The sequence below is a fragment of the Rhipicephalus sanguineus genome, chromosome 7 (assembly GCF_013339695.2).
Source record: "Rhipicephalus sanguineus isolate Rsan-2018 chromosome 7, BIME_Rsan_1.4, whole genome shotgun sequence".
Classification (NCBI taxonomy): Eukaryota; Metazoa; Arthropoda; class Arachnida; order Ixodida; family Ixodidae; genus Rhipicephalus; species Rhipicephalus sanguineus.
Genome location: NC_051182.1, coordinates 130,909,182 through 130,930,765, shown reverse-complemented (window position 1 = coordinate 130,930,765; position 21,584 = coordinate 130,909,182). Strand labels below are relative to the sequence as shown.

At 44.4% G+C, this 21,584-nt stretch overlaps 1 protein-coding gene across 2 annotated transcripts; it reads right to left on the bottom strand.

Moving 5' to 3' along the window:
• Positions 1 to 2,724: 2,724 nt before the first annotated feature.
• On the bottom strand, positions 2,725 to 16,420 carry LOC119399942 (dehydrogenase/reductase SDR family protein 7-like). Of its 2 annotated transcripts, XM_037666845.2 has the most exons (7): positions 16,320 to 16,420; positions 15,133 to 15,334; positions 13,934 to 14,037; positions 10,556 to 10,778; positions 7,398 to 7,490; positions 4,835 to 4,987; positions 2,725 to 2,989 (listed from the first exon to the last, which is right to left on the bottom strand). In XM_037666845.2, exons 2-7 carry the CDS (start codon positions 15,302 to 15,304, stop codon positions 2,778 to 2,780), a joined length of 957 nt encoding a protein of 318 aa, XP_037522773.1. In that variant the 5' UTR covers positions 15,305 to 15,334; positions 16,320 to 16,420; the 3' UTR covers positions 2,725 to 2,777. The 2 variants fall into 2 exon arrangements, with proteins under 2 accessions (XP_037522773.1, XP_037522772.2); XM_037666844.2 differs by lacking the exon at positions 16,320 to 16,420 and having other exon boundaries at positions 10,556 to 10,775.
• Positions 16,421 to 21,584: the final 5,164 nt, after the last annotated feature.

The window sequence follows — 21,584 nt, the reverse complement described above, 5'->3', positions numbered from 1 at the left end:
TAATATGTAAATACACACAGACACAACTCGGGGGCACTTGCAACTGGCAATGGTATATGGTAATTTGTACAACAACAGCGCAGTTCTTTTTGCTGTGATAACACCACCTTTCGTGGGCCCCCGCAGTGCAGAGAGATTGCACGGTCGAGCGATAATAGAAAGATTACGTCAGGGCCTTCGAGTGTAACATCTCTGAGCTTTCACAGAACTACGCTTCGCTCACCTGAGAAATGGCGAACGCTTGGAATCTTTTGCACTCACCTACGCTCCATTTCATACATAGCTGGCAATGCTAATTAGACAAAAAAAAAAAGACAGATTTTCGTCACTGCTTCCATATGTGGCCAAGTAGCAGTGCTTCACATGTGAAAGAATGATAAACATATGATAGACGTATGATACATAAGTATGACATACGAAAGACGTATGGAAGAATGATAGACACGCCTCGCGTTTTTCAACATAACATTAAACTTCTCACGTCACAAAACATGAAACATTTTATCAGATGGAAGTTATCGTGGATTAGGACCTATACCTCAGAAAATGAACGGAGGGGCACATTTCCGTAACCAGTGAGCATCACTTGCGGTCAAGACCAAAATGTAGTGTGTTGTACGCACATGGGAAGCACAAAGCGCACGCTCAAAGTAACCTGCCATAAATTTAACATTCCAAAAGATACAGTTATGATGTATGAAGTGGTTGGCCTGTAATAGCACCACGGATCAAGCGAAAGTATTGTGAAGTGCATTGCAGCAAGACTGCTACAACTGCACTGCTTCCGCAGCATTGCCTGCTAAGCATGAAACGAAGCGCAGGAAAATCTTGAAGCTCTTTGTAATAGTATTGATTACAGACTACACTGTCCGTAGTTGGAAGTGATTCGACTACGGATCACACTGTCCGTAGTTGCAGGTGATCCGTAGCAGGAAGCTGAACACGAAAACGGTTAAAGTTGCAGACAACACTCCAAACAGGGTAGTTGACAGAAAAAACAACCCTCCGAGAGAAAGAGGAATGTATAAAAAGGTGCAGTCAGTCAGAAACGTTAACAGGACACGTTAGTACATGACATGATAATTTTTTCGCTTCTGAGACTCGACACTTCTGATTCAATTAATTGCTGCATAGGTCAAGAACGATACTAAACATTGAAACTCTGAATTTCACAGTGTGTGTGTGACCCATGCATATTTTTTTGCAAGTCTCGTGTCCTATGAACTTTCGTGCCCAACTGTATATACAATGGAACGGTGAGGGTGGGACTGATAATCTCTGGACGTAGGCTCTGAGCATGCTGAAATGTTGTTTTTGAACTCAAATTCCACATTCAACTGCTTTTGAACAAGAATGAGAAAGGACAGTAGTATATCAAACAGTGAGGTTGAACTACTGGAAACATTTATGACTGCTATGGAGCAATGATGTCTCTTCTTTTAAATAGGGTTTTCATATATAAAAGCTGGAACTGAGACATGGGGGAGATGTGGAAGTTAGAGGCTCTCGACTCTATCTGGTCGCCTCGGCCGGGTTCCAATAACACGCACTGAAATCTCGTAAAAGTGGCATTTTTTTCTTTTGCAATCCGCCCTCACCTGACTGCGGCTGCCGCGGTCGCCGACTGAAAAATGTGACCTCGCTCGCACCTGGCAGCAACAACACCGTTGTTGCCGGGCTGATGTGACATCCTGTCTGAACTGCTGCACGTGGATTTTCGCGTCATTTTTGTCAACTTTCAAGCGAACCGCTCATAAACTCTGCAATAAGGGTTGCTGCTGTTAGATAAGTGAATGGTGTGGTGGTTGTGTTAGCTGCAATCTGTGCATCAGTGGAAGCACGCTCTGTCACCTTCGGACACCAACTCTGCACAGAAAAAAAAAGGAATAAAACAGCCACGTGACAGTCTGGTGTACGTCGCTGTAGCCGCAACTGCTTATATTTCTTCGTCATCAGCAATAGAGGGCACTGTGCCCTGACACAACTGCAACAATTAAGTTACAAAAAGAAAAGCAACATCTACCTTAGAAAACTTGCTAAGGATGTTCTGTCAAGTGTTTCGTAGCTTTGATAATTCATTCGCTGACAAATTCCTCGCCCTGAAAACAATCGAGTTCACTGCACTCTCTAAGAGCAGTCTGTCCAAGTTGGCACACTGAACTGTGTCTCGAGGCCTCTCTTAAGCTATCTGTGCAAATCAAACCAACTCAAGCACAGTAGCGTCAAAAAGTTCACAAATGCGCAACACCTTTCAATGCCATGGTGTCCCAGTTCTGTTTAAGCAGATGATAAGCCAAAAGTAGTCATCTGCTTGTGCATTGTTAACACGCAACACAAAAGTAGAAGACGCACCACAAGGAGAAGCGGATGACACGGACCGAACGGTGCTGCAATGGCTCAGACAAGAATTGATCCAGCAAGTGGAATAATGGCTAGATCGATTCAGTCCGAGTCACTGCAGCACAACTTGGCGAGTGTCGTCTGCTTTTGCTTGCAGTGCATCGTCTGCTTCTGTGCTATTAACAGATGACACAGCAACAAACGAAGCACCAAAGGCTGATAGCATTCAGCGATATAACGGTACGTACGCCTTGTCGTTTGCTTCTGTGCTGTCCGCAAATGACACTGCTCCCCCTCCCTGATACTATATCACCCACAGCGATTCAGACAGGAACGACGCAGCCAGCACGGTGTGGGGCCGACCGAAAAGACCTCTCTGACGACGCTCACAGCGTTCGCGCCCCGCGCTCGCGCTGGGTGAAACGTGCCAGTATTTGCTATTGGACCCGACGCTGCTGCAGGCGCAACCGCTTGGCCCGCCCCTTCATGATGGTGAAGTAGAGCCAGGGCATGAGCACCCGCATGAGGAGCACGAGGCGTGGGATGAAGCTGGCGATCACTACGTCCGTTCTCTTGTTCACCACCGCCTCCAGGACGATGTCGGCCACATCCTCGGGGGCCATTCCAGTGGCAGTGGTTTCGTCCATCACTGCAAAAAAAGCAACATAGCGATTAAGGCGAAAGAAAGCCTACAATGCCTCATCAAACGCAAAAAATGACCGGCGTCCCGCGTCGATGGCGTCAACATGAGTGATGCAAGAAATCATCGTCATGCAATCACGTCACCATATGATGTAATCATGACATCATAGATCGCCAAAATTTGCGATGTCAACAATTCTGACGTCACGTGGTGACATCACACAACATCATTGCTTCGCCCATCCTGGAGGCAGTGCAAAACCACGTTAGTTGCAGAAAGCTTTCGGAGGGGGGCATGGGAGGTTCAATATTTTGACTTGGAAGAAAAAGAACAATGTGGTTTTCACCTTTGAGTTGGCTGAGGTGGATGCATAGGGGACCCTGTGAATTTTTGTCCTTGCTTTGCATGTTTGTAGAAGTGTGTACGACTATAGACGACTGCTTTCTGCGAAGGATTTCGACAAACTAAGTGCACGGAGCAGTTCTATAGTTACCACTGGGTACAACAGGTGGCGGCACAGGTCTACGCCAACACAGCTTTATATTAGAGGGACACTAAAATAAACACATTAATGCAGTTCAGATAGAAATTGTTCTTTCAGAACTTTACTGTCATTAATTTCGCCATTATAGGTTAATTATGAGAAGAGGAAATAAGGGTTGAAAATTCATTTTTGAATTTTGTGCCAGAACTTTAGCACGTGAATGTCTCCGCGATGTCACGAATTTCATTGCCTTTTTGCCTTTTTTGGCCAAGAGACCTTGGGTCCCTCAGAACACAACCGAAATACTTTTTACCGTTAAGGGGAGACCCTGCTTCTGAAACATGTTTCTTGTTTTTGAGCGTATCATTATGAAACTTTCACAGCTTATGTATTTTTATGTGCTGATTTCAAGCATGCAATTATTGTTCTAATACAATATGTAGTTTTGAAACTATTAAATAGTTTTTGTATTGTTAGGAGCAGGCTTTATTTTTAAACTGTGAGGTTTATCAAGCAAATCAGCCTATCACAATAACCTGGAATCAATTCTGTATGCAATAAGACAAGAATGGATGTTCTAGGCTTATTTGAACAAAAGTTATGGTACATTGAACATTCCCAGCTTGATCCCAGTTTGACCAAGCTCGACATCGCTGACTTGCCAAGTGTTCAACGTGCTACAACTTTTGTTCAATTGGGCATAGAACATCCATTCTTGTTTTATTGCAAACAGTATTCATTCCAGCTTATTGTGATATGCTGATTTGCTTTATAACTCTTACAATTTATAAATAAATCTTGCTCCCAACAATATACATGAAATATTTGATGTTTTGAAAACAGCATAGTGTACTAGAAAAATAATTGCATATTTGAAATCAGGACATAAAAATACATAAGCTACGAAAGTTTCATAAAAATGTACTCAAAAACAAAGAAATATGTCTCCGAAGCAGGGTCCCCCCTTAAACAATAATGTAGCCGACTCCGTCAAAATCTATGACGTAACGGTGAGCCGGTGCAGGAACTTCAAGGTGTTGTTGCAAGCTGCATTTTCTTTTCGTGTGTCTTCTTGCTTAGCAAGTGCCGTCTTGCGCTAACAGTCGTTCTTTCGGTATTAAGAAATTATAATTTAATAATACGAGAAAAATTGTCTTTTTTCTTTTTAGCGTCCCTTTAAGTGGTGACGATACAGGTCTATAAGTGAAATAAACAGAGTTTGTCCACAGTGTACTAGAGCGGTGCTGGCACTGTTTAACATTCACAGATCTCTCAACAGTTGAATATAACCAAGGCACCAACCCACAGCTAGCACATGCAGAGCCAGTGACTAAGAAAAGCTCTAAACTATGACCACCGTCACTCACCGCCATAGACTGCACCAGTACCAGTGAGTGCGTTCATCGAGAGGTTGGTGCGAATGTAACCTGGAGAGACGATGCATACGTGGACGTTGTACTGTGCCACCTCAGCCAGCAAGCTGTCAAAGAAGGCCTGAGTCGCGTGTTTCGATGCCGCGTCTGTAAAAATGCAACACCAAGACTCCGATTAAACGAGTGGTGCAAGAATGCGCAAAATGAAGCGAAACCTCAGTGCCACTGTTATACATTGCATCAAGGTAGACAGTTGGGTGAGCTGGTATCGATGCATACACGGAAGAAGGACATATAATAATAATTGTTGGGGTTTTATGTCCCAAAACCACGATATGATTATGAGAGACGTTGTAGTGAAGGGCCCCGGAACTTTCGACCACATGGGGTTCTTTAACGTGCACCTAAGTCTAAGTACATGGGCCTTATCATTTCTGCCTCCATCGAAAATGCGGCTGCCACAGCCGGGATTTGATCAGGCGACCTGCGAGTCAGCAGTCAAGCGCCATAACCACTAGACCATCGTGGCGGGTATGGAAGAAGGACACAGGACGAGCGCTAGACAAAAAGAAGGGCACAGGGCTTGTCCTGTGTCCTTCTTTTCTTGTGTCTCCATCGTTTTCGCGCTCGTTTTCCAAGCATGAACTGTTATATATTACTGACATGTTATGTGTATTCGAATTAGAAATGTTATGACGTGCTCCACACATGTAAATGGATGACAAATGTGTTATAATCATTTCGTACATCTGCTTCCTTCCTTGTGGTATAGCTTAGATTGAGCTAATTTCTCTCTCTCTCTTTATGGAGTCTTTGAGCTGGGCTATCTCTAACTTTTGCCATAACCTGGGCCTGAGGTATACTACGTCAAGGCTTTGGGAAGTGCTCAAAATGCTCAACTACCGCCAATTCAGCAGACGCAAAGTACATCTGCTGTCACCTTGTGCCAAGAAACAAATGTCACATGCCTACATCAAAAAGAATGCTTAGATGCGTCAGAATACAGACAGAACAGCACACATGCTATGAAATAGAGAAAAAGTTCCACGTGCTTTACGGACAAAAAGTAGGGGTGTGCGAATATTCGAAATTTCGAATATTTTTCTAATAGTGTTTGCTATTCGATTCGATTCGCACTGAAATTTTACTATTCGAACTTCACAAAAACAAATACAGTCAACGTCAAAGTGAAAGTGACCCCTTCAGATTTTCAATTTGCTTCATCTCATCACACCCCGGTATTGCGGCAAAGCTGCCTTTCAAGCTCCGTCACGGTCGAACTTAGTCAATTAACAGTCCACGTCCGATTCGAAGTGGCCCCTATATTTTCAATATGCTTCAGCTCATGACACCCCGGTATTGCGGCAAAGCTGCCTTTTACGTTCCGTTACAGTCGAACTTTGCCAAGACGCAGTCAACGCCCGAGTGAAAGTGGTCCCAATATTTTTAAGATGCTTCACCTCATTACAACCCGGTATTGCGGCAAAGCTGCCTTTCAAGCTCTGCTACGGTCGCAAATGTACTAACTCAAGGAAACGCTGGTTCCAACATGGAGATGAAAGATGTGGCAGAGGTAGGGGCTCAATTAATGCTGTTTTGGACCTGAAATTTGGGCAGGAAGTCCGAAAAATCGGAAGCTGAAGCTTTTTAGCATCCAAAATTTCAGATGTTCTTGTATATCGACGTCTACAAGGCAGATTTGGAACTCCGGACTTGAAGGGAGCACACCCTTGTCCGCCCACATCAGTTGGGCTTCCACAGAAGTTGAAAGAGGAGGAGAGGCTGAGGAAATGGCATATCTGCCTATCACATGTAAAGTGTTGTCGGCAACACTTTGGTTGCACCAAATCATTTACATAAATAGAATTCGGCCTCTACATTGCCTCATTCTTGATAAGACAACTATGAAACATCACTCCGCCAGTGCTTCATCAACCTAGCGAAAAGAAACACTTTCATGTTGCTATCTCATAAGAGTATGCTTAGGAATCCTCTCTAACTTTTTTTTCTGCAATTTCGCTTCGAAGTATTCGAAAAATATTCTAGAAATATTCGAAAAATATTCGATTCGATTTGCACTCACACTTCAATATTCGAATTCGATTCGCACCCAAAATTTTGCTATTCGCACAGCTCTAACAAAAAGACTTATAAAGAGCTTGTACAGTAGACTCTCGTTAAATTGAACCTGAAGGGACCAGGAAAATGTGTTACATTTAACAGGAGTTCCGTTTACTGAGAGATGAACAGGGGTGCAGAATTCATGTACGAAACCAATCATATCAGATTCAGTTGTTCCGTTTAAGCAGCAGTTCCGTTTAACAGATTTCCGTTTACTGAGAGTCTACTGTATAAAGACACAAGGTGTGCCAGGTGGCAGAGTGGGCAATTAAACAATTTGTTATATGTACTAAAAATATTTGGACTCCCTGGCGAGGATTCAATATAACTTGCAGTGTAACTACGAAGTCAGTTTCTGATGGTGCTTAAGTGGCGTCGGATCTTTCTACCAATACCATCTGTTTGAGACCGGGTGAAGCGTGGACTACCAACTCACAGGCTGAACGGAAGGGCAGGCCAATCTTTCCCTGCACGCTGCTGATGGCAACAATGGTTCCGTCTCTCATGTCGATCATGTTGGGCAGTATTGCTGGAAAAAAGAAATTGTAATGGAAAACCACATGAGTGTAAGTCACTAAACTCACGAACGTCCATAGGGCTATCCACCAATGGCAATATTATCATACTAGTAGTCGGGGCGTAATCAAGGGGGGGGGGTTCAAACCCCTCCCGAAATTTTTCGATTTTGCTTGCGTGTATATACACGCGCACATACAAACGCACACACGAACATACATAAAGTGTGGTTGACCCCCCCCCCCCCCCCGAAAAAAATTTCTGGCTACGCCTCTGCTAGCAGTGTACCCTTACCACACTATGACCCAGGCATGCTTACAGCTCCCATCTAGCTCGCCAGTAATTTGCTGTGAAGTTCCAAACATTCTAGGTGGAGCCATTAAAAAAATGTTCCATCTCAATAAAGAAATAGGAAGCTTTCACTTATTAATAATAGGAAGCTTTCACTTAGCGAAAAGTACCGTCCTATTTCGCTTACGTGTATTTGTTGCAAAATTCTGGAGCACATCATTGCTTCACACATTTACAAGCATCTGGAATCCAATCATTTCTTTTTCAAAAATCAGCATGGTTTCTGAAAGGGCTTTTCGTGTGAGACCCAGTTGTTTGAATTTACCACAGAGCTTCATGCAAATATGGACAATAATTATCAAACTGATTGCGTGTTCCTCGACTATTCGAAGGCGTTTGACCGGGTTGCACACTGTCGCCTGATATCGAAACTTTCCGCCCTGAAATTAGACTCCCTTACATTATCATGGCTTCGCAATTTCCTGTCGAATCGTCAGCAGTACACAACAGTTAACAATTTCTCTTCTTCCCTATCTGACGTTTCTTCAGGTGTACCACAGGGCAGCGTTTTCGCGCCATTACTTTTCCTCATATTCATCAATGATCTTCCGCAACACGTCTCTTCTTGCATCAGGGTGTTCGCTGACGACTGCATTATTTACCGTCCAATCAAGAACAGTGAAGATCACCTGTCACTTCAAAACGACCTCGACGTAATTAATGGTTGGTGTAGTGCATGGCTCATGACACTAAATGTCTCAAAATGCAAATTAATGTCGTTCCCACGTAAACCTAGCATATCCGAATTCTCTTACAGCATTAATCATTCTATTCTATCAACTGCAACACAATATCGGTACTTGGGCGTAATACTAACACCTAATCTATCCTGGTCCGACCACATTAGGGCAATCTCTGCCAGCGCTTCGAAATCACTGGGTTTCTTGAGACGTAACTTGAAAGCTGCACCATCAAGCATTCGCAAATTATCTTACTTAACACTGGTTCGCCCTCAACTAGAATATGCCTGCTCGATTTGGTCTCCCCACCAAAAATACTTAATTGATTCATTGGAAAGAATCCAGAATAGAGCAAGCCGCTTCATTGCCAATAACTACAGTCCGCATTCCAGTATATCACAAATAAAACAGGAACTTTCACTCCCACTCTTGAACATTCGTCGCGACATTGCCTTGCTGTCATTCTTTCACAAAATTACACATTCCTCCCGAATCACCGTTACTGGTCTGCAAAAACCATATCTCACTTCGCGTAGACTACACAATCATCTTAGCTATTCCCGTGTATATGGCTCAACAAACGCGTTCAATCAGTCTGCACTTCCGCGTGCTATCCGTCTGAGGAACAGTTTGCCTGACGACATTGCATCCCAGACAAACTTTGACACATTCCGTCATATCCTATCAAGCCACTTCAAAAACCTCAGCAAGTAGATGCCGTATCATAATTCATTGGCCCGTATTGGTCCGTTTTTGTGATTGCCACATCCATGCGTGAATCTATAGTGCATGTTGAACTTTTATTCCAAGTCTTTACATCAACCCACAGTGCTCAACACTATAACATGTTGTGGAATCATACATAAATACCACAGAAACCCAGGATATTTACGTACACACAAATCAGCGACATTTTCAAAGAGGCATTTAATGTTTGTGTGCTCATCAGAAGCTGCTACAAATCACCCGTGAAGAATGAAACAGAATGACTACAAATAATGTCGGCCTGAGCTTCCTCCATGCATGTGGCACGAATGGGATTCGACTCATCAATCCACTGGGCATAACATCACATGAAAACTCACAGATATGGTATTCAATGCTAGGAAGGGCTCTAGATTAATTTCGTCAATCTCAGTTTCTCTGAAAAAACATGCAAACAAAGCTTAAACTACCATTTTTGTATTCCGTGCACTACGCAGTGTGGACGTGGCTAGCGGGAATCGAACTCGTAACTGAAAGCTGAGGTAAACGACAAAACCACTAGTTTTTCCCTCTGACACCACTGACTCCTTCATTACACTGAATTGATTTTTAATAAAGGCTACCAGAAGTGGACACAATGTCTGAAAAATAGGAACAAAGTGTATCGCGCACTGGAATGTCATCTATAAAAAATAGGAACCCTTCCCCCATTGGGAAAACGGGAAACGCTTGCCGGAAGCAAGTGAAACTCACCGTGTGCGTGCCTGACCTGCTATTTTTCGTTTTTTTATCGCACTGTGCAATTCTCTAACTTTTTTTTCCCCTCCATACCGGGAATCAAACCTTTGCTACAGGAAAAAATGAGGGTCACACATAAAACAATGAAATGTGACAACTTGAAATGACAACCAACCTTGATAAAACATCAGATTTAAATATCAGAAATGGCTGATCACCAACAAGTCTTGATTGAGAGAGCATCAGTTGACGGAAAAAGGTGCATACAAATACGCATGTGTCTGGTGCACTTTTGCGGGCTTATTTGTGTACGACCACTTATTTGTGTACACCCGCACTTGCGTACACACGCACACTTGCCAGCACCGTATTTTTGCAAACCAGACCGCCCCGCCGCCAGCACCAAAATCTGCAACTCATACAAGCTTCGCTTAAAATGCAGAATTTACAAGTGGAGCGACAGCCAGCTACATAACAAACTGAACTGTTTTGACAGAGTGAAATGCTGTGTTGCAGGCTTCAAGCAGCCCTTTAACACGGACACAAAGAACCAAGATGCGGACAAGAGAAGCGCGAGCTCAACAAGTTCGAGACCACGACAAACCTTTGGTAAGCGCAACGTGTCCAAAGTAGTTGACCATCATAAGCTTGACGTCCACCTCGACCGAGGTGTCGCACGCTTCCCCGCGGTAGCTGATGCCGCCACTGTTGACGAGAATGTCGATACGGTCGTGGATACGCAGCGCCTGCTGAGCCTTTTCTGTGATGTTTGACAGGTCCGCCAAGTCCAGCTGGAGCACAGCTGGTACGTGGTGCCCCGAGGGCTGCTGTAAACCAAAGTTTGGCTACTTTAATATGTCGGCACAACTGGCTTAAATACACTATTGTACTTTTGCCTCTGCAATATCCCCATGAAAACTTACTGCATGCCATACCAATGAGTCCGTATGAGTTCCGCAATAATTTTACAGAATGTATGCCTGGATTCTGCATAAATTCCATCACTTTCTTTATAAATCTTATGGACAATATGCGAAATTATTGTCATTCACAAGCAACGTTTCAGTCGGGATGGCTAAGCCCTGAACTAACACAGCTGTGTCCCCGCTAGTTAAACTGCGATCCACCACATGGCGCCACCTGGCTGCCCATTTAAGAGTATTTAGTGGAGAAAAGTGAGGGAAAAGTTGCAGCTAGGTTCGCTGCAGGTGTGGGCAACTTTGCAGCATAGAGCTTGATGTCTTAATGAAAAGAAAGGACGTAAAGTAGAGATTGGCAAAATGCTAGACTACAACAGATGTCATCATCATCATCATCAGCCTGTCTACGCCCACTGCAGGGCAAAGGCCTCTCCCATGTTCCGCCAATCAACCCGGTCCTGTGCTTTCTGCTGCCACGTTATACCTGCAAACTTCTTAATCTCATCTACCCACCTAATTTTCTGTCTCCCCCTCACGCGTTTGCCATCTCTTGGAATCCAGTCAGTTACCCTTAATGACCACCGGTTATCTTGCCGACGTGCTACGTGCCCGGCCCATATCCATTTCTTCTTCTTGATTTCAACTATGATGTCCTTAACCCTCGTTTGTTCCCTGACCCACTCTGCTCTCTTCCTGTCTCTTAAGGTTACACCTATCATATTCCTTTCCATCGCTCGCTGCGTCGTCCTCAATTTAAGTTGAACCCTCTTTGTAAGTCTCCAGGTTTCTGCTCCGTAGGTAAGTACCGGTAAGATGCAGCTGTTATATACCTTCCTCTTGAGGGATAGTGGTAGACTACCATTCATGATTTGATAATGCTTGCCGAATGAGCCCCAACCCATCCTTATTCTTCTAGTTATTTCACTCTCATGGTTCGGCTCCGCGGTTACTACCTGTCCTAAGTAGACGTACTCCTTTACAACTTCCAGTGTCTCGCCACCTATCGCAAAGCGCTGTTCTCTGCCAAGATTGTTCCACATTACTTTAGTTTTATGCATATTAATTTTCAGACCTACTCTTCTACTTTCCGTATCCAGTTCCCTAATCATGAGCTGTAATTCGTCTCCCGCGCTACTCATCAATGCAATGTCATCAGCGAATCGTAGGTTACTGAGATACTCTCCATTAACTCTTATCCCTAACTCTTCCCAATCTAGGGCCCTGAAAACCTCCTGTAAACACGCGGTGAATAACATTGGAGAGATCGTGTCTCCCTGCCGTACGCCCTTCTTTATTGGGATTCTGTCGCTTTCTTTATGGAGGACTATAGTGGCTGTGGATCCGCTGTAGATTTCTTCCATTATGTTTATATAGGCTTCGTCGATGCCTTGATTCCGCAGTGCCTGCATGACTGCTGATGTCTCCACCGAATCAAATGCCTTCTCGTAATCTATGAAGGCTATGTATAGGGGTTGGTTGTATTCCGCGCATTTCTCTATCACCTGATTGATAGTATGAATATGGTCTATTGTTGAGAATCCTGTACGAAATCCTGCCTGGTCCCTTGGTTGATTGAACTCTAATGTCGTATCAATTCTGTTAGCAATTACTTTTGTAAATAGCTTGTAGACAATGGACAGTAAGCTTATGGGCCTGTAATTTTTCAGGTCCTTGACGTCCCCTTTCTTATGGATCAAGATGATGTTGGCATTCTTCCAAGATTCTGGTATCCTCCTCGTCGAGAGGCACTTCGTATACAGGGTGGCCAGTTTCTCTAACATAATCTCTCCACCGTCTTTCAACAGGTCTGATGTTACCTGATCCTCACCAGCTGCTTTGCCTCTTTGCATTCCCTTTAGGGCTTTCTTTACTTCTCCTGTCAATACTGGTGGGATGTCAGATTCCTCTGCGCTATTACTCCTTCTTACGTTATCATCCTGAATGCCTCGGCTGCTGTACAGATCTCTGTAGAACTCTTCCGCTACCTCAACTATTCTATCCATATTGTTTGTGACCTTGCCTTCCTTGTCCCTTAATGCATACGTCTGATTTTTGCCTATGCACAGTTTTGTTTTCATAGCAACAGATGTAGCAAAGCCCAATTAGTTCAAGACAGTGCAAGTGGCTACCTACACCCCTAGGTCCCCAAAGAGATGTTGTTAGAAATCACCATCACATATGATGCTGACGGCTGAGCATTTAGCAAAAGGCAATACATTTGTGGACGACGCAGAACACCTAATCAACTGGTTATAAGTTACTTCCAGTACAACTGGTCACGCTGCCAGTTGGTTTCCAGTTGGCTTGTAACCGGAACCAGTTTATTCCATTGCTGGGACCAGTTGGTTTCCAGATGGAACCAGTTGATACCAGTCAACACCACTCAAAACCAGTTAGGTGTCCGCTACTCATTTCACCAGGGTGGCTAACGGCATTGCAAAGCTCTTTCAAGGAACATATTTCTCCTAATTGCCCAGTGCCAATGTCCTCGTGTGGGACAAGCGCATTGCTGAGACAGTGCAAGTACACCTAAGAGAACATGCAACAGGAATAGCGAAAGTGTGCTCAGTCGATTGCAGATTCATGAACAATTCACTAGAAAATGTGGCAGGAATAGTCCAAGTGCGTCCGATCGCAATTGAATGTGCAGCACAAGATGTGCAAGTGCGTTCAATCGCACTCAAACGTGCATTACAGGTAGTTCCGTGTGAAGAAACAGCATTCAAGGTACGCGTACACCATTACGCTTTTAAAGTAAATTCTGAGGCTTAATGTGCTAGAACCGCGATATGATTACGAGGCACGCCATGGTTGGGAGGGATCTCCGGATTAATTTTGACCACCTGAAGTCCTTTGACACACGCTGAAATATAAGTACATACGTGGGTGTTATTGCATTTCGGCCCCATCTGAATGTGGCCACTGTGGCCTGGAATCAAATCTGTGCCGCTGAGCTTAGCAGCACAACAGCTTAGCACAACACAACACCAGCAGGCACAAAGCTGAGTAGAGTAAAAACACACTGATGACCACAAAAATAAGGAACGGCTCCATGCACTCACCGGCACAGACTGCATGAGGTCATCCTTGACTCTTTCCAGCTCGGTGACACGACGGGACGCGAGGATAACCTTGCAGCCGGCAGCAAAGAACTTGTGCGCCAAGGCTGTGGATATAGTAATGAAAATGTGCTGTGAAATCTCAATGACAGGAATTTCACAGGTCCTCACAAAACATTAGAATAACCTGAAATCGGTACGAATGCAAACAAGACAGAAGTTCAGGGAGAGATGGAGTCTTGATGAGAAATTGTCAAACAATTGGAATGTCGCTGGAGCCAACGTTTCGATGAGTGGACTTGTCGCCATCAGCGCTGCAATTCAGCTGGTTGAAACGCTGGATTTAGAGAAATCGAGGCGTTTGACGCAGTATCAATGTCAGCGTCAGATCGAGAATTGCGCTTTAGAGAAATTGTGGCATTTGACACAGTATCAATCTTAGTGTCAAATTGGGAATTGCGATTCAGAAATGCTCGTGAAATGCTGCCAAGTAGTACATAAGCCCGACAAACAGCATGCTTATTTAAAGTAACTACACTTTCCCCTGGTCAGATACAATCTGACAGGAGTTGATGGATATCAACATCACCGGTATTAAGAACTAAATTAAGGGTACATGGTCACTGTGGATAATACGAGCAGATAAAGATGCCGAAAACCTGATAAGGCTAGATGATAAGAGTCAAAAACAACAAAAAGAAAAGCCTACTTGACACTCCTCCCACACTTTAAACATGCATTATGGAGGGTCTGAGTGTTTTTCGCAACAAGGCGGCCCAAGAGGTCCAACTTTGGTGTTCAAGGTACAGTGCATGCAATTAATGCAAGAATCAAGCGTCAATTCGAATGCTTATAAAAGGCGTGATAACACACTGCCGGCATCCGACTACGCGCGTACGGTTGCACCGGTGACACACGCGTGCACTGCTGATCGCGATCGAGCCCGATCACGCTCGAACTTCTCAACAGTGATTGGCTCCCATCTGCAGCTTGAGCCAATCACGATCGTGAAATTCGATCCGGATCACCGCTAGCACTTTAGCACGACCTAGGAGGTCGTGCACTTTAGTAACAGTTGACGATCACGCATCCGCTATATATGTATCCAGGCGTTAAAACACGCCATCTCGTTTCTCGTTCATTCGAACGCGCTTTGATTGGGTACGAAAGCGCAAAAACACGTGAAGGAACGCAGAACAAACCTTCTCCAAGCCCCGAACTGGCGCCAGTGATGAGAACCACCTTGTCCTGAAGGCAGCCGGTTTTCAGTGAGCCCCAGCGTAGCTTGTACAGCTTGTAGACGATGTACGGAAACACAAGGGGCAGGCAAAAGCCGCCCGCCAACAAACGAAACCAGTGGAAAACCCCGGACATCGCAGTCCGGCCGCCGCTGGACGTCGAACCCTGAAAATGCCGGAGCATTTTTTTTTCTCTAGCTCTCCCTTGATATTTTACAAGTCCTCCTTCTCTGAGACCGATTCCTCGGAAGAAAAAAACACGCTATCGATTACTACTAGTTTAATCTCAAAGAACCTCTAACATATATTCTCATTCCGACCTTCAACACGGGCACACACAACTTTTAAGTCAAGGGAGTGTCTAGCGTTACGTCTAGACGTAACGGTAGGAGCCGTTGCAGTTACGTCTGGACGTAAGAATAACGAGTCTTAAAAGTTACGTCCAGCGTGACGATACAAATACAGCCCGTTAAACCTACCGAACCGATTGGCCTCAGTGGCGCAGCGGCTAGCGTGTCGTGCTCGGAACTGCGAGGACGTTGGTTCGAACCTCGCTGCTGCTGCAATTTTTTTATTTTTTTTCTTTTTTTTTTGTCTCAGGTGTTGCTGAAGTCTGTTGCCAGAGAAGCGCGACGCGGCTCTTGGGTTACGTACACCTCCGCCTGCCCCGAAGGGGCAGGCTGCGCGGGCTAAACAGCGCGTGGCCGCGACAGCGGCCAGTAGCGCGTGACCGTGACCCTGCCAACCGGCCATTGAGCGTTAGCGAAATGGCCGCACTCGCGAAGCGAGGGCGAAGCCACGATTAGGTTGCCGCGCCCGAAGGGCGCAGAGGGCCTTCACTGAGCAACAGGAAAATAATGTACTCACGTTTGTGGAAAGCCACATGACTAGAGTCCCTAGATTTTCCCTGCTCTTCAACAGGGAAAAATCTAGGGACTTTAGTCTGGACGTAACGATAGCGGTGACTACAGTTACGTCTGGACGTAACCCTAGCAACAGCCTTTAAGCATCTACGTTACGTTAGGGCTTCCTCATAGAAGGAAATGAGCGCTATCGCTTCGCGATATCGGCTCCATATCGCGACTGATACGGCGATAAGGGCGCATACCGTGAAAAGTGATACCATGCACAGCAAGCAGCGTGAGACTCACGTATCAAACCGAAGTTGGGTGTTGGGGTCGCGTAGTTTCTTTTCTTTGTCCACCGCGGCGAAGAAAGCCAGCTGCTCCGCAATACACTCAGGTGGTTCTCCCCGTTGTCTCGGTCGAGATATCCCTAGATATCCCTAGGAGGAGTCGTAGATTCCCCGTATTTTCGTTTTCTTGGTCGAGATGGCCCTAGGATGGGTTCTGATGGGTCGAGGATTCCCTGTACCCTTTGTTTATCAGACGCTCGTTTGTTTATTCATTCGTTGATGCTTGTAAACATATCGCTTGATATCATTGGCCGCTCGATTGCTGGGAGTGAAATGAACAGAGCGATCGGTTCGTGAATGTTTATAAAGGCGACCTACATACGCTTCCTTGTGAACGGCGCCGCAACATTGTCATCAATTATCGATGAGGAGCCGATCGATCTGCTTTGGCGCGTGCTTAAGTTTTTGTTTTGATCTCGTGCTTTGCTCCACAGCGTGAAGCAACAAGTTTTCGGGCCGTAGCGTTCTTATTTTTGGCGTTTCCGCGAGATCGACATAAATTTGAAGCTACGCGAGCGAAGTTTGAAATGTAGACGTCCATCTTGTGATGCGCGCGCGCATCTTGAAAAAATGATTTCATATCAAGTGACCTTTCGTTGTTTGTTATATGGGGATAATGCCAGTCACTACCACTGAACTGAGAAAATTAAAAATACAAAGAAGTTTCATTCTCTTCTACCCCAGATATATGTACTACTGTGAATTTATATATTCAATAAAATTGCTATAGGCACCGTGCAGTCGAGTTTTCCCGTGTGACTGCAGCGCCAGAACGCACAGCCTAGTGGATAAAAAAAAGCTACTCTGAGACGAGGCCGGTCAAAATGGAACGCGATGCGCGGGTCTCCCTCCCTGCATTAGTGGGCGGAATGTGGCCGGGCTACACGGGGGACGTGTTCGCGCGTCTGTTTCTTGCGTGCCCCTAACGGCCAATGTCAGCGAACTTGAGACGGGCCAGTGCAAGCAACGCAGCTCCCTCTGGTCAGTGGACGATGCCTATGATTCCACTCATTTCTGCAATTTGAAAAATAAAAGCTTTTTGGCGCAAGGTTCCCCATGTGTGTTGTAAAAAGAATTGTCTTCGTTCTGTGTAAAATGTTAAATCCATATGTCTAAAATGCAACATCTTGAAGACGTCTTGCATAAGAGGAGATTGTCATCAGATCCTGTATCAAGATGATACGAGTGTTACTCCTCGTATATAATTGCGATATACCTGTGCAGCAGAATTGTAACTTAGGATGATCGGTACATTTTCGGAAATGATCCGATCGAACTGTGCCAAACTGCTGTGTCCTGCGTTTTATTCTAGCTCATTTCAACGGCATGTTGAAGAAGCATAGTAATTGGGAGGTCGACGTATAATGTAACTTTTCAACCTTGAAAAACAAAAAGACCAGATTTTTTTTTTTTTTTTTTTGCTGCAGAAGTGGTTAATATCAAGTCTCCTACCGAATTTTGTATACAGAAATTTTGTTATCAGCCTCAGCCCACACAGCTCAACACAATATCTGTACTACCACTGTATATGCTGACCTAAATATCCTCACAGCTGTAAGTGCACCTTTAAAAGTACAAAGTTTCATCAAGAGCGAATTCACTTCTTTTGCTCTTTTATCATTTTAAACCAAGTAGTTTTATTGGTTTCCTCAGGCCATTGCTGTACTTGAATTTGCCTGTTTGTTACCAATTAACAAACTACATCTTAGAGTTGTAGATGCTGTCGCATAAGATCTCTGTGGCATTTATAGATGTGGTGATTTGTGAGGGTGTTCTGTCTTGCTTCGTGATTACTAAATAATGAGTTGCCTTCTGCTTCACACTCTTGAAATATAATACTTGACCAACATGGATAATACAGGTTTCAGTTCCACATACTTGCAAAGCTATTTGTGACTATGTTTGATGTTCCGATAGGACTCGGTATCCATAGCTTCCGCGGTAACCTAGTTTGAGGCAGACTTCCAAACAGTCCAATAATGCTTTAACAAAAATAAGAAAATGAGGCAGACAACGCAGAGTATTTCCAGTAGGACATATTTATAAACAAACGCTCCAACAATATGAAAAGGAAACACACGGATACACTCTGCACGTATATCGTAAGTAGTACGTACGTTGATAGGGAAGGGCCAAAAAGTGGGTTCCCCTGATTTTTGGCAAGCAGTTCAGACGTATACGCCAGTTTACATACTGTGAACACAGTGAAACAATGATATGTTTGTACAAAAACATGACGAATGTGGCAGCAATAAATAACAGTCGCGCTTTTTTTACGTGGAAATCCATCACAAGCTCAACAGGAAGGTGTATATAGGAGGGAAACACGCTGTGAAAATTTTCCCGGGGTTGTGCAACGAGAAAACGTGGCACGCTCAGCTCAAAAGGTCCTCGTGATAGTACGCTGCATCCAGAGAACGGATGGTTCAAGGTGGCGGCATGCATTAAACTCGGTTTACGAAGAATTCACAAAGCATTACAGTTGAGTTTCAGTCGAGTCTGTTTGCCCATAGATCTGCTGTCTTCATGGTGGGAATCGTTGCGCATTCAATCGGACGAACACAGGAAGGGAGGACAGAGTAAACGGAAAGTGTTCCTGTGTTCCTTCCTGTGTTCGTCCGATTGGAAAGTGTTCCTTCCTGTGTTCGTCCGATTGAATGCGCAACGATTCCCACCACGAACATGCACCAACTCGCCCAGCAAGAAGTTCTTCTAAAATCTGCTGTCTCCACATATATGGTCTGTAGAAAGTTACTGAGACAAGTGAAATACTGTAACCTTCCTTAAGATTATCATATTCAATTCGGATACTTCACGTATGCCAGCCAAGCCCCTTCACCTTTGAGGTAATGGCATCGTCAGATGATGTAATTTTATGCTTTTTCAGCTTCGTACATTTTTTTTTTTTGCTGATGCCCCATCCATAGACGTCTGCTGCTCTCAGATAAGCTGCCGTCAAAAAGTTGTCAAAACGCAGTGACACACCCTTCATTGAGATGACTAGTAGTACATTCACCTCAGCAGCCTTGACGTTTGGTGTAATGGTATCTGAAAGGTTATCTGATTTTGCTGTGTTTTGTAATCACGGTGTGCAGTTACTTGAAAAGTTTGCATTTTATTTACAGTGTGCAATTACATCCAGAGAACCAGTTCACCCAGAGTAATGTGTGGGAATTCACGTAAAAGATGGAATTCTTCAACACTTTCTATCATGTGCACATTGCAACAGAGTGGGACATATGGAAGCACATGCTCCGGAAATTTCTCACGTTTCATTCGTCAGAGATGGTACGTAGTAAAACAAATTCCCCTCTTTACGACAGTGGTTTCCTTTTTTCGCTCCTTGAAAACAAATCCGTTGACGGTGAGCAAAAATATTTTGCCCGTTCCGTAAAGCACACCTCAGTTTACGGACACTGGGACACTGTAATCATCTGTTCCGCAGAGCATGCTACAATTTATGGATATTGGGACAGTGATGACATTGATCGCAGGCTCGATGTTGGCAGTGCGATATCTCGGCATTTTCTTCAACCACAAAGTGTTAGAAAAGGCTTGGCTTAATGCATAAAACAGAAATCCGTCATATATTAGGTAATATTATGTGTGTTAACACATAAGCTATACTGCCCTTGTGGTTGGATGAACGGGAACTCTGAACGAGGTCATAGGAAATAAAACGATGCTGCAGCCGACACTCGCGTTCAAAGACGGCACCAGCAGCGTACTGTGCAAGTTCGTGTCTAGAACGAGCACAGGTGTTTCTCTCAATAAGATTGTGATTACGGAAAGGCCAAAATTATGTAGCTGATTTTTGAGCGCGCCCATCTAAGTAAGATCTTCAGAACGATATTTTGAGCAAAACCGTGCGACATCTTCTCGTAGTGCAGCACCGGGAAATGACCTTCAGTCAAACGCTGTCACGGTCGATACCGACGCCGTGCGGGCACCGCGATAAAGCTCGTTTTTAAGGTTACATGCATTCACACACACACAAACACCCCAAAAATTTGTTTTCGTTGGCTTGTGCATGAAGTGTTGCAGTGAACGTGCGGCTGAAGCTCCAAGGGCTTTGCGATGAAGAAACGTTGAGGGAGCTTGCAGTTGCGTCTTCATGTATTCACTAGGCATGTTTCTTTTAACAGAGCTTACATTAAAGCAAAGAAAGCTCACCGCTTGTTCACAAACAGCAACCTCAGACTATGCACTAGTGACTAAAAGTGGAGCACCCCAAAGAAGGGCCCTGACCAGAAACAGCATTACACGGTGAAATGCAGACACACAAAAGTTCACGAGACACGATTTCCGGGACACATGCAAGCTTCTACCTCATTAAGGTGTGGCGCTTCTAATTTAATGAGTCCTATAGACATGACCTCAAAAGTGCGGAGGTAGTTTCCATAAGGAACGTATGGGATGGAGTTAACCCTCACCCCTTCTGTCACATGAAAAGGCTTGGTCACAAAAAGGCTTGTCACAACGACACCACCAGCTCCAAATGTATAACCTGGCATAAATCATTGATCTGCATCACTTACTGTGGATTTGAATGACAGTCTGGCCTCTGTTGTGACTGGCATGCTGACATCAGCAGGTGTAGTCACGATAACTATCAGCACAATGTTTTACTGACTTTATGCATAAGATTCCATTAATGTTTTTATTGTCAAGGTTTAAGACACTGCTGCTACAGACTGAAACATTGAATTCGAGGCTTTGTTCTCGCTCTTTGTGGCAGTCCGGTTAACTCTAAAGTCCTGTGTCCCATAAACTTTTGCGGCGAACTGTGTGAAAAAGAACATGGGGGACTAGATGCTAGGGAGGAAACGGTAGCAGCTAGCTCGCAGAAATACAGCAAGACGAACGTAAACGAAGCATCTCTTCATCAACCACACCAATTAAAAGTAACGAAACAAAAACACGGCATTGACATTGCACACTCAAAACACTTCATAAAAAGGAAAAATCTGCATTCAGGTACAAAATTCGACGTTGTCGCACACATAGAACAAAAAACACCGTCACCACTCGGAACAAAACTGCGGCAGGTAAAGTGATCGCCCCTTGAGCACTTGAGCGAAGTTCATCCGATAAACAAAAGGTTTATGTCATTACGTCTCAGCACAGACAAGAACACAGTAGAACCCCAATACAGTGAACATGGATATAATGCAGTAAATAAAAATTGTCTCGGAGCTATTATGACATAGAGTATATAATA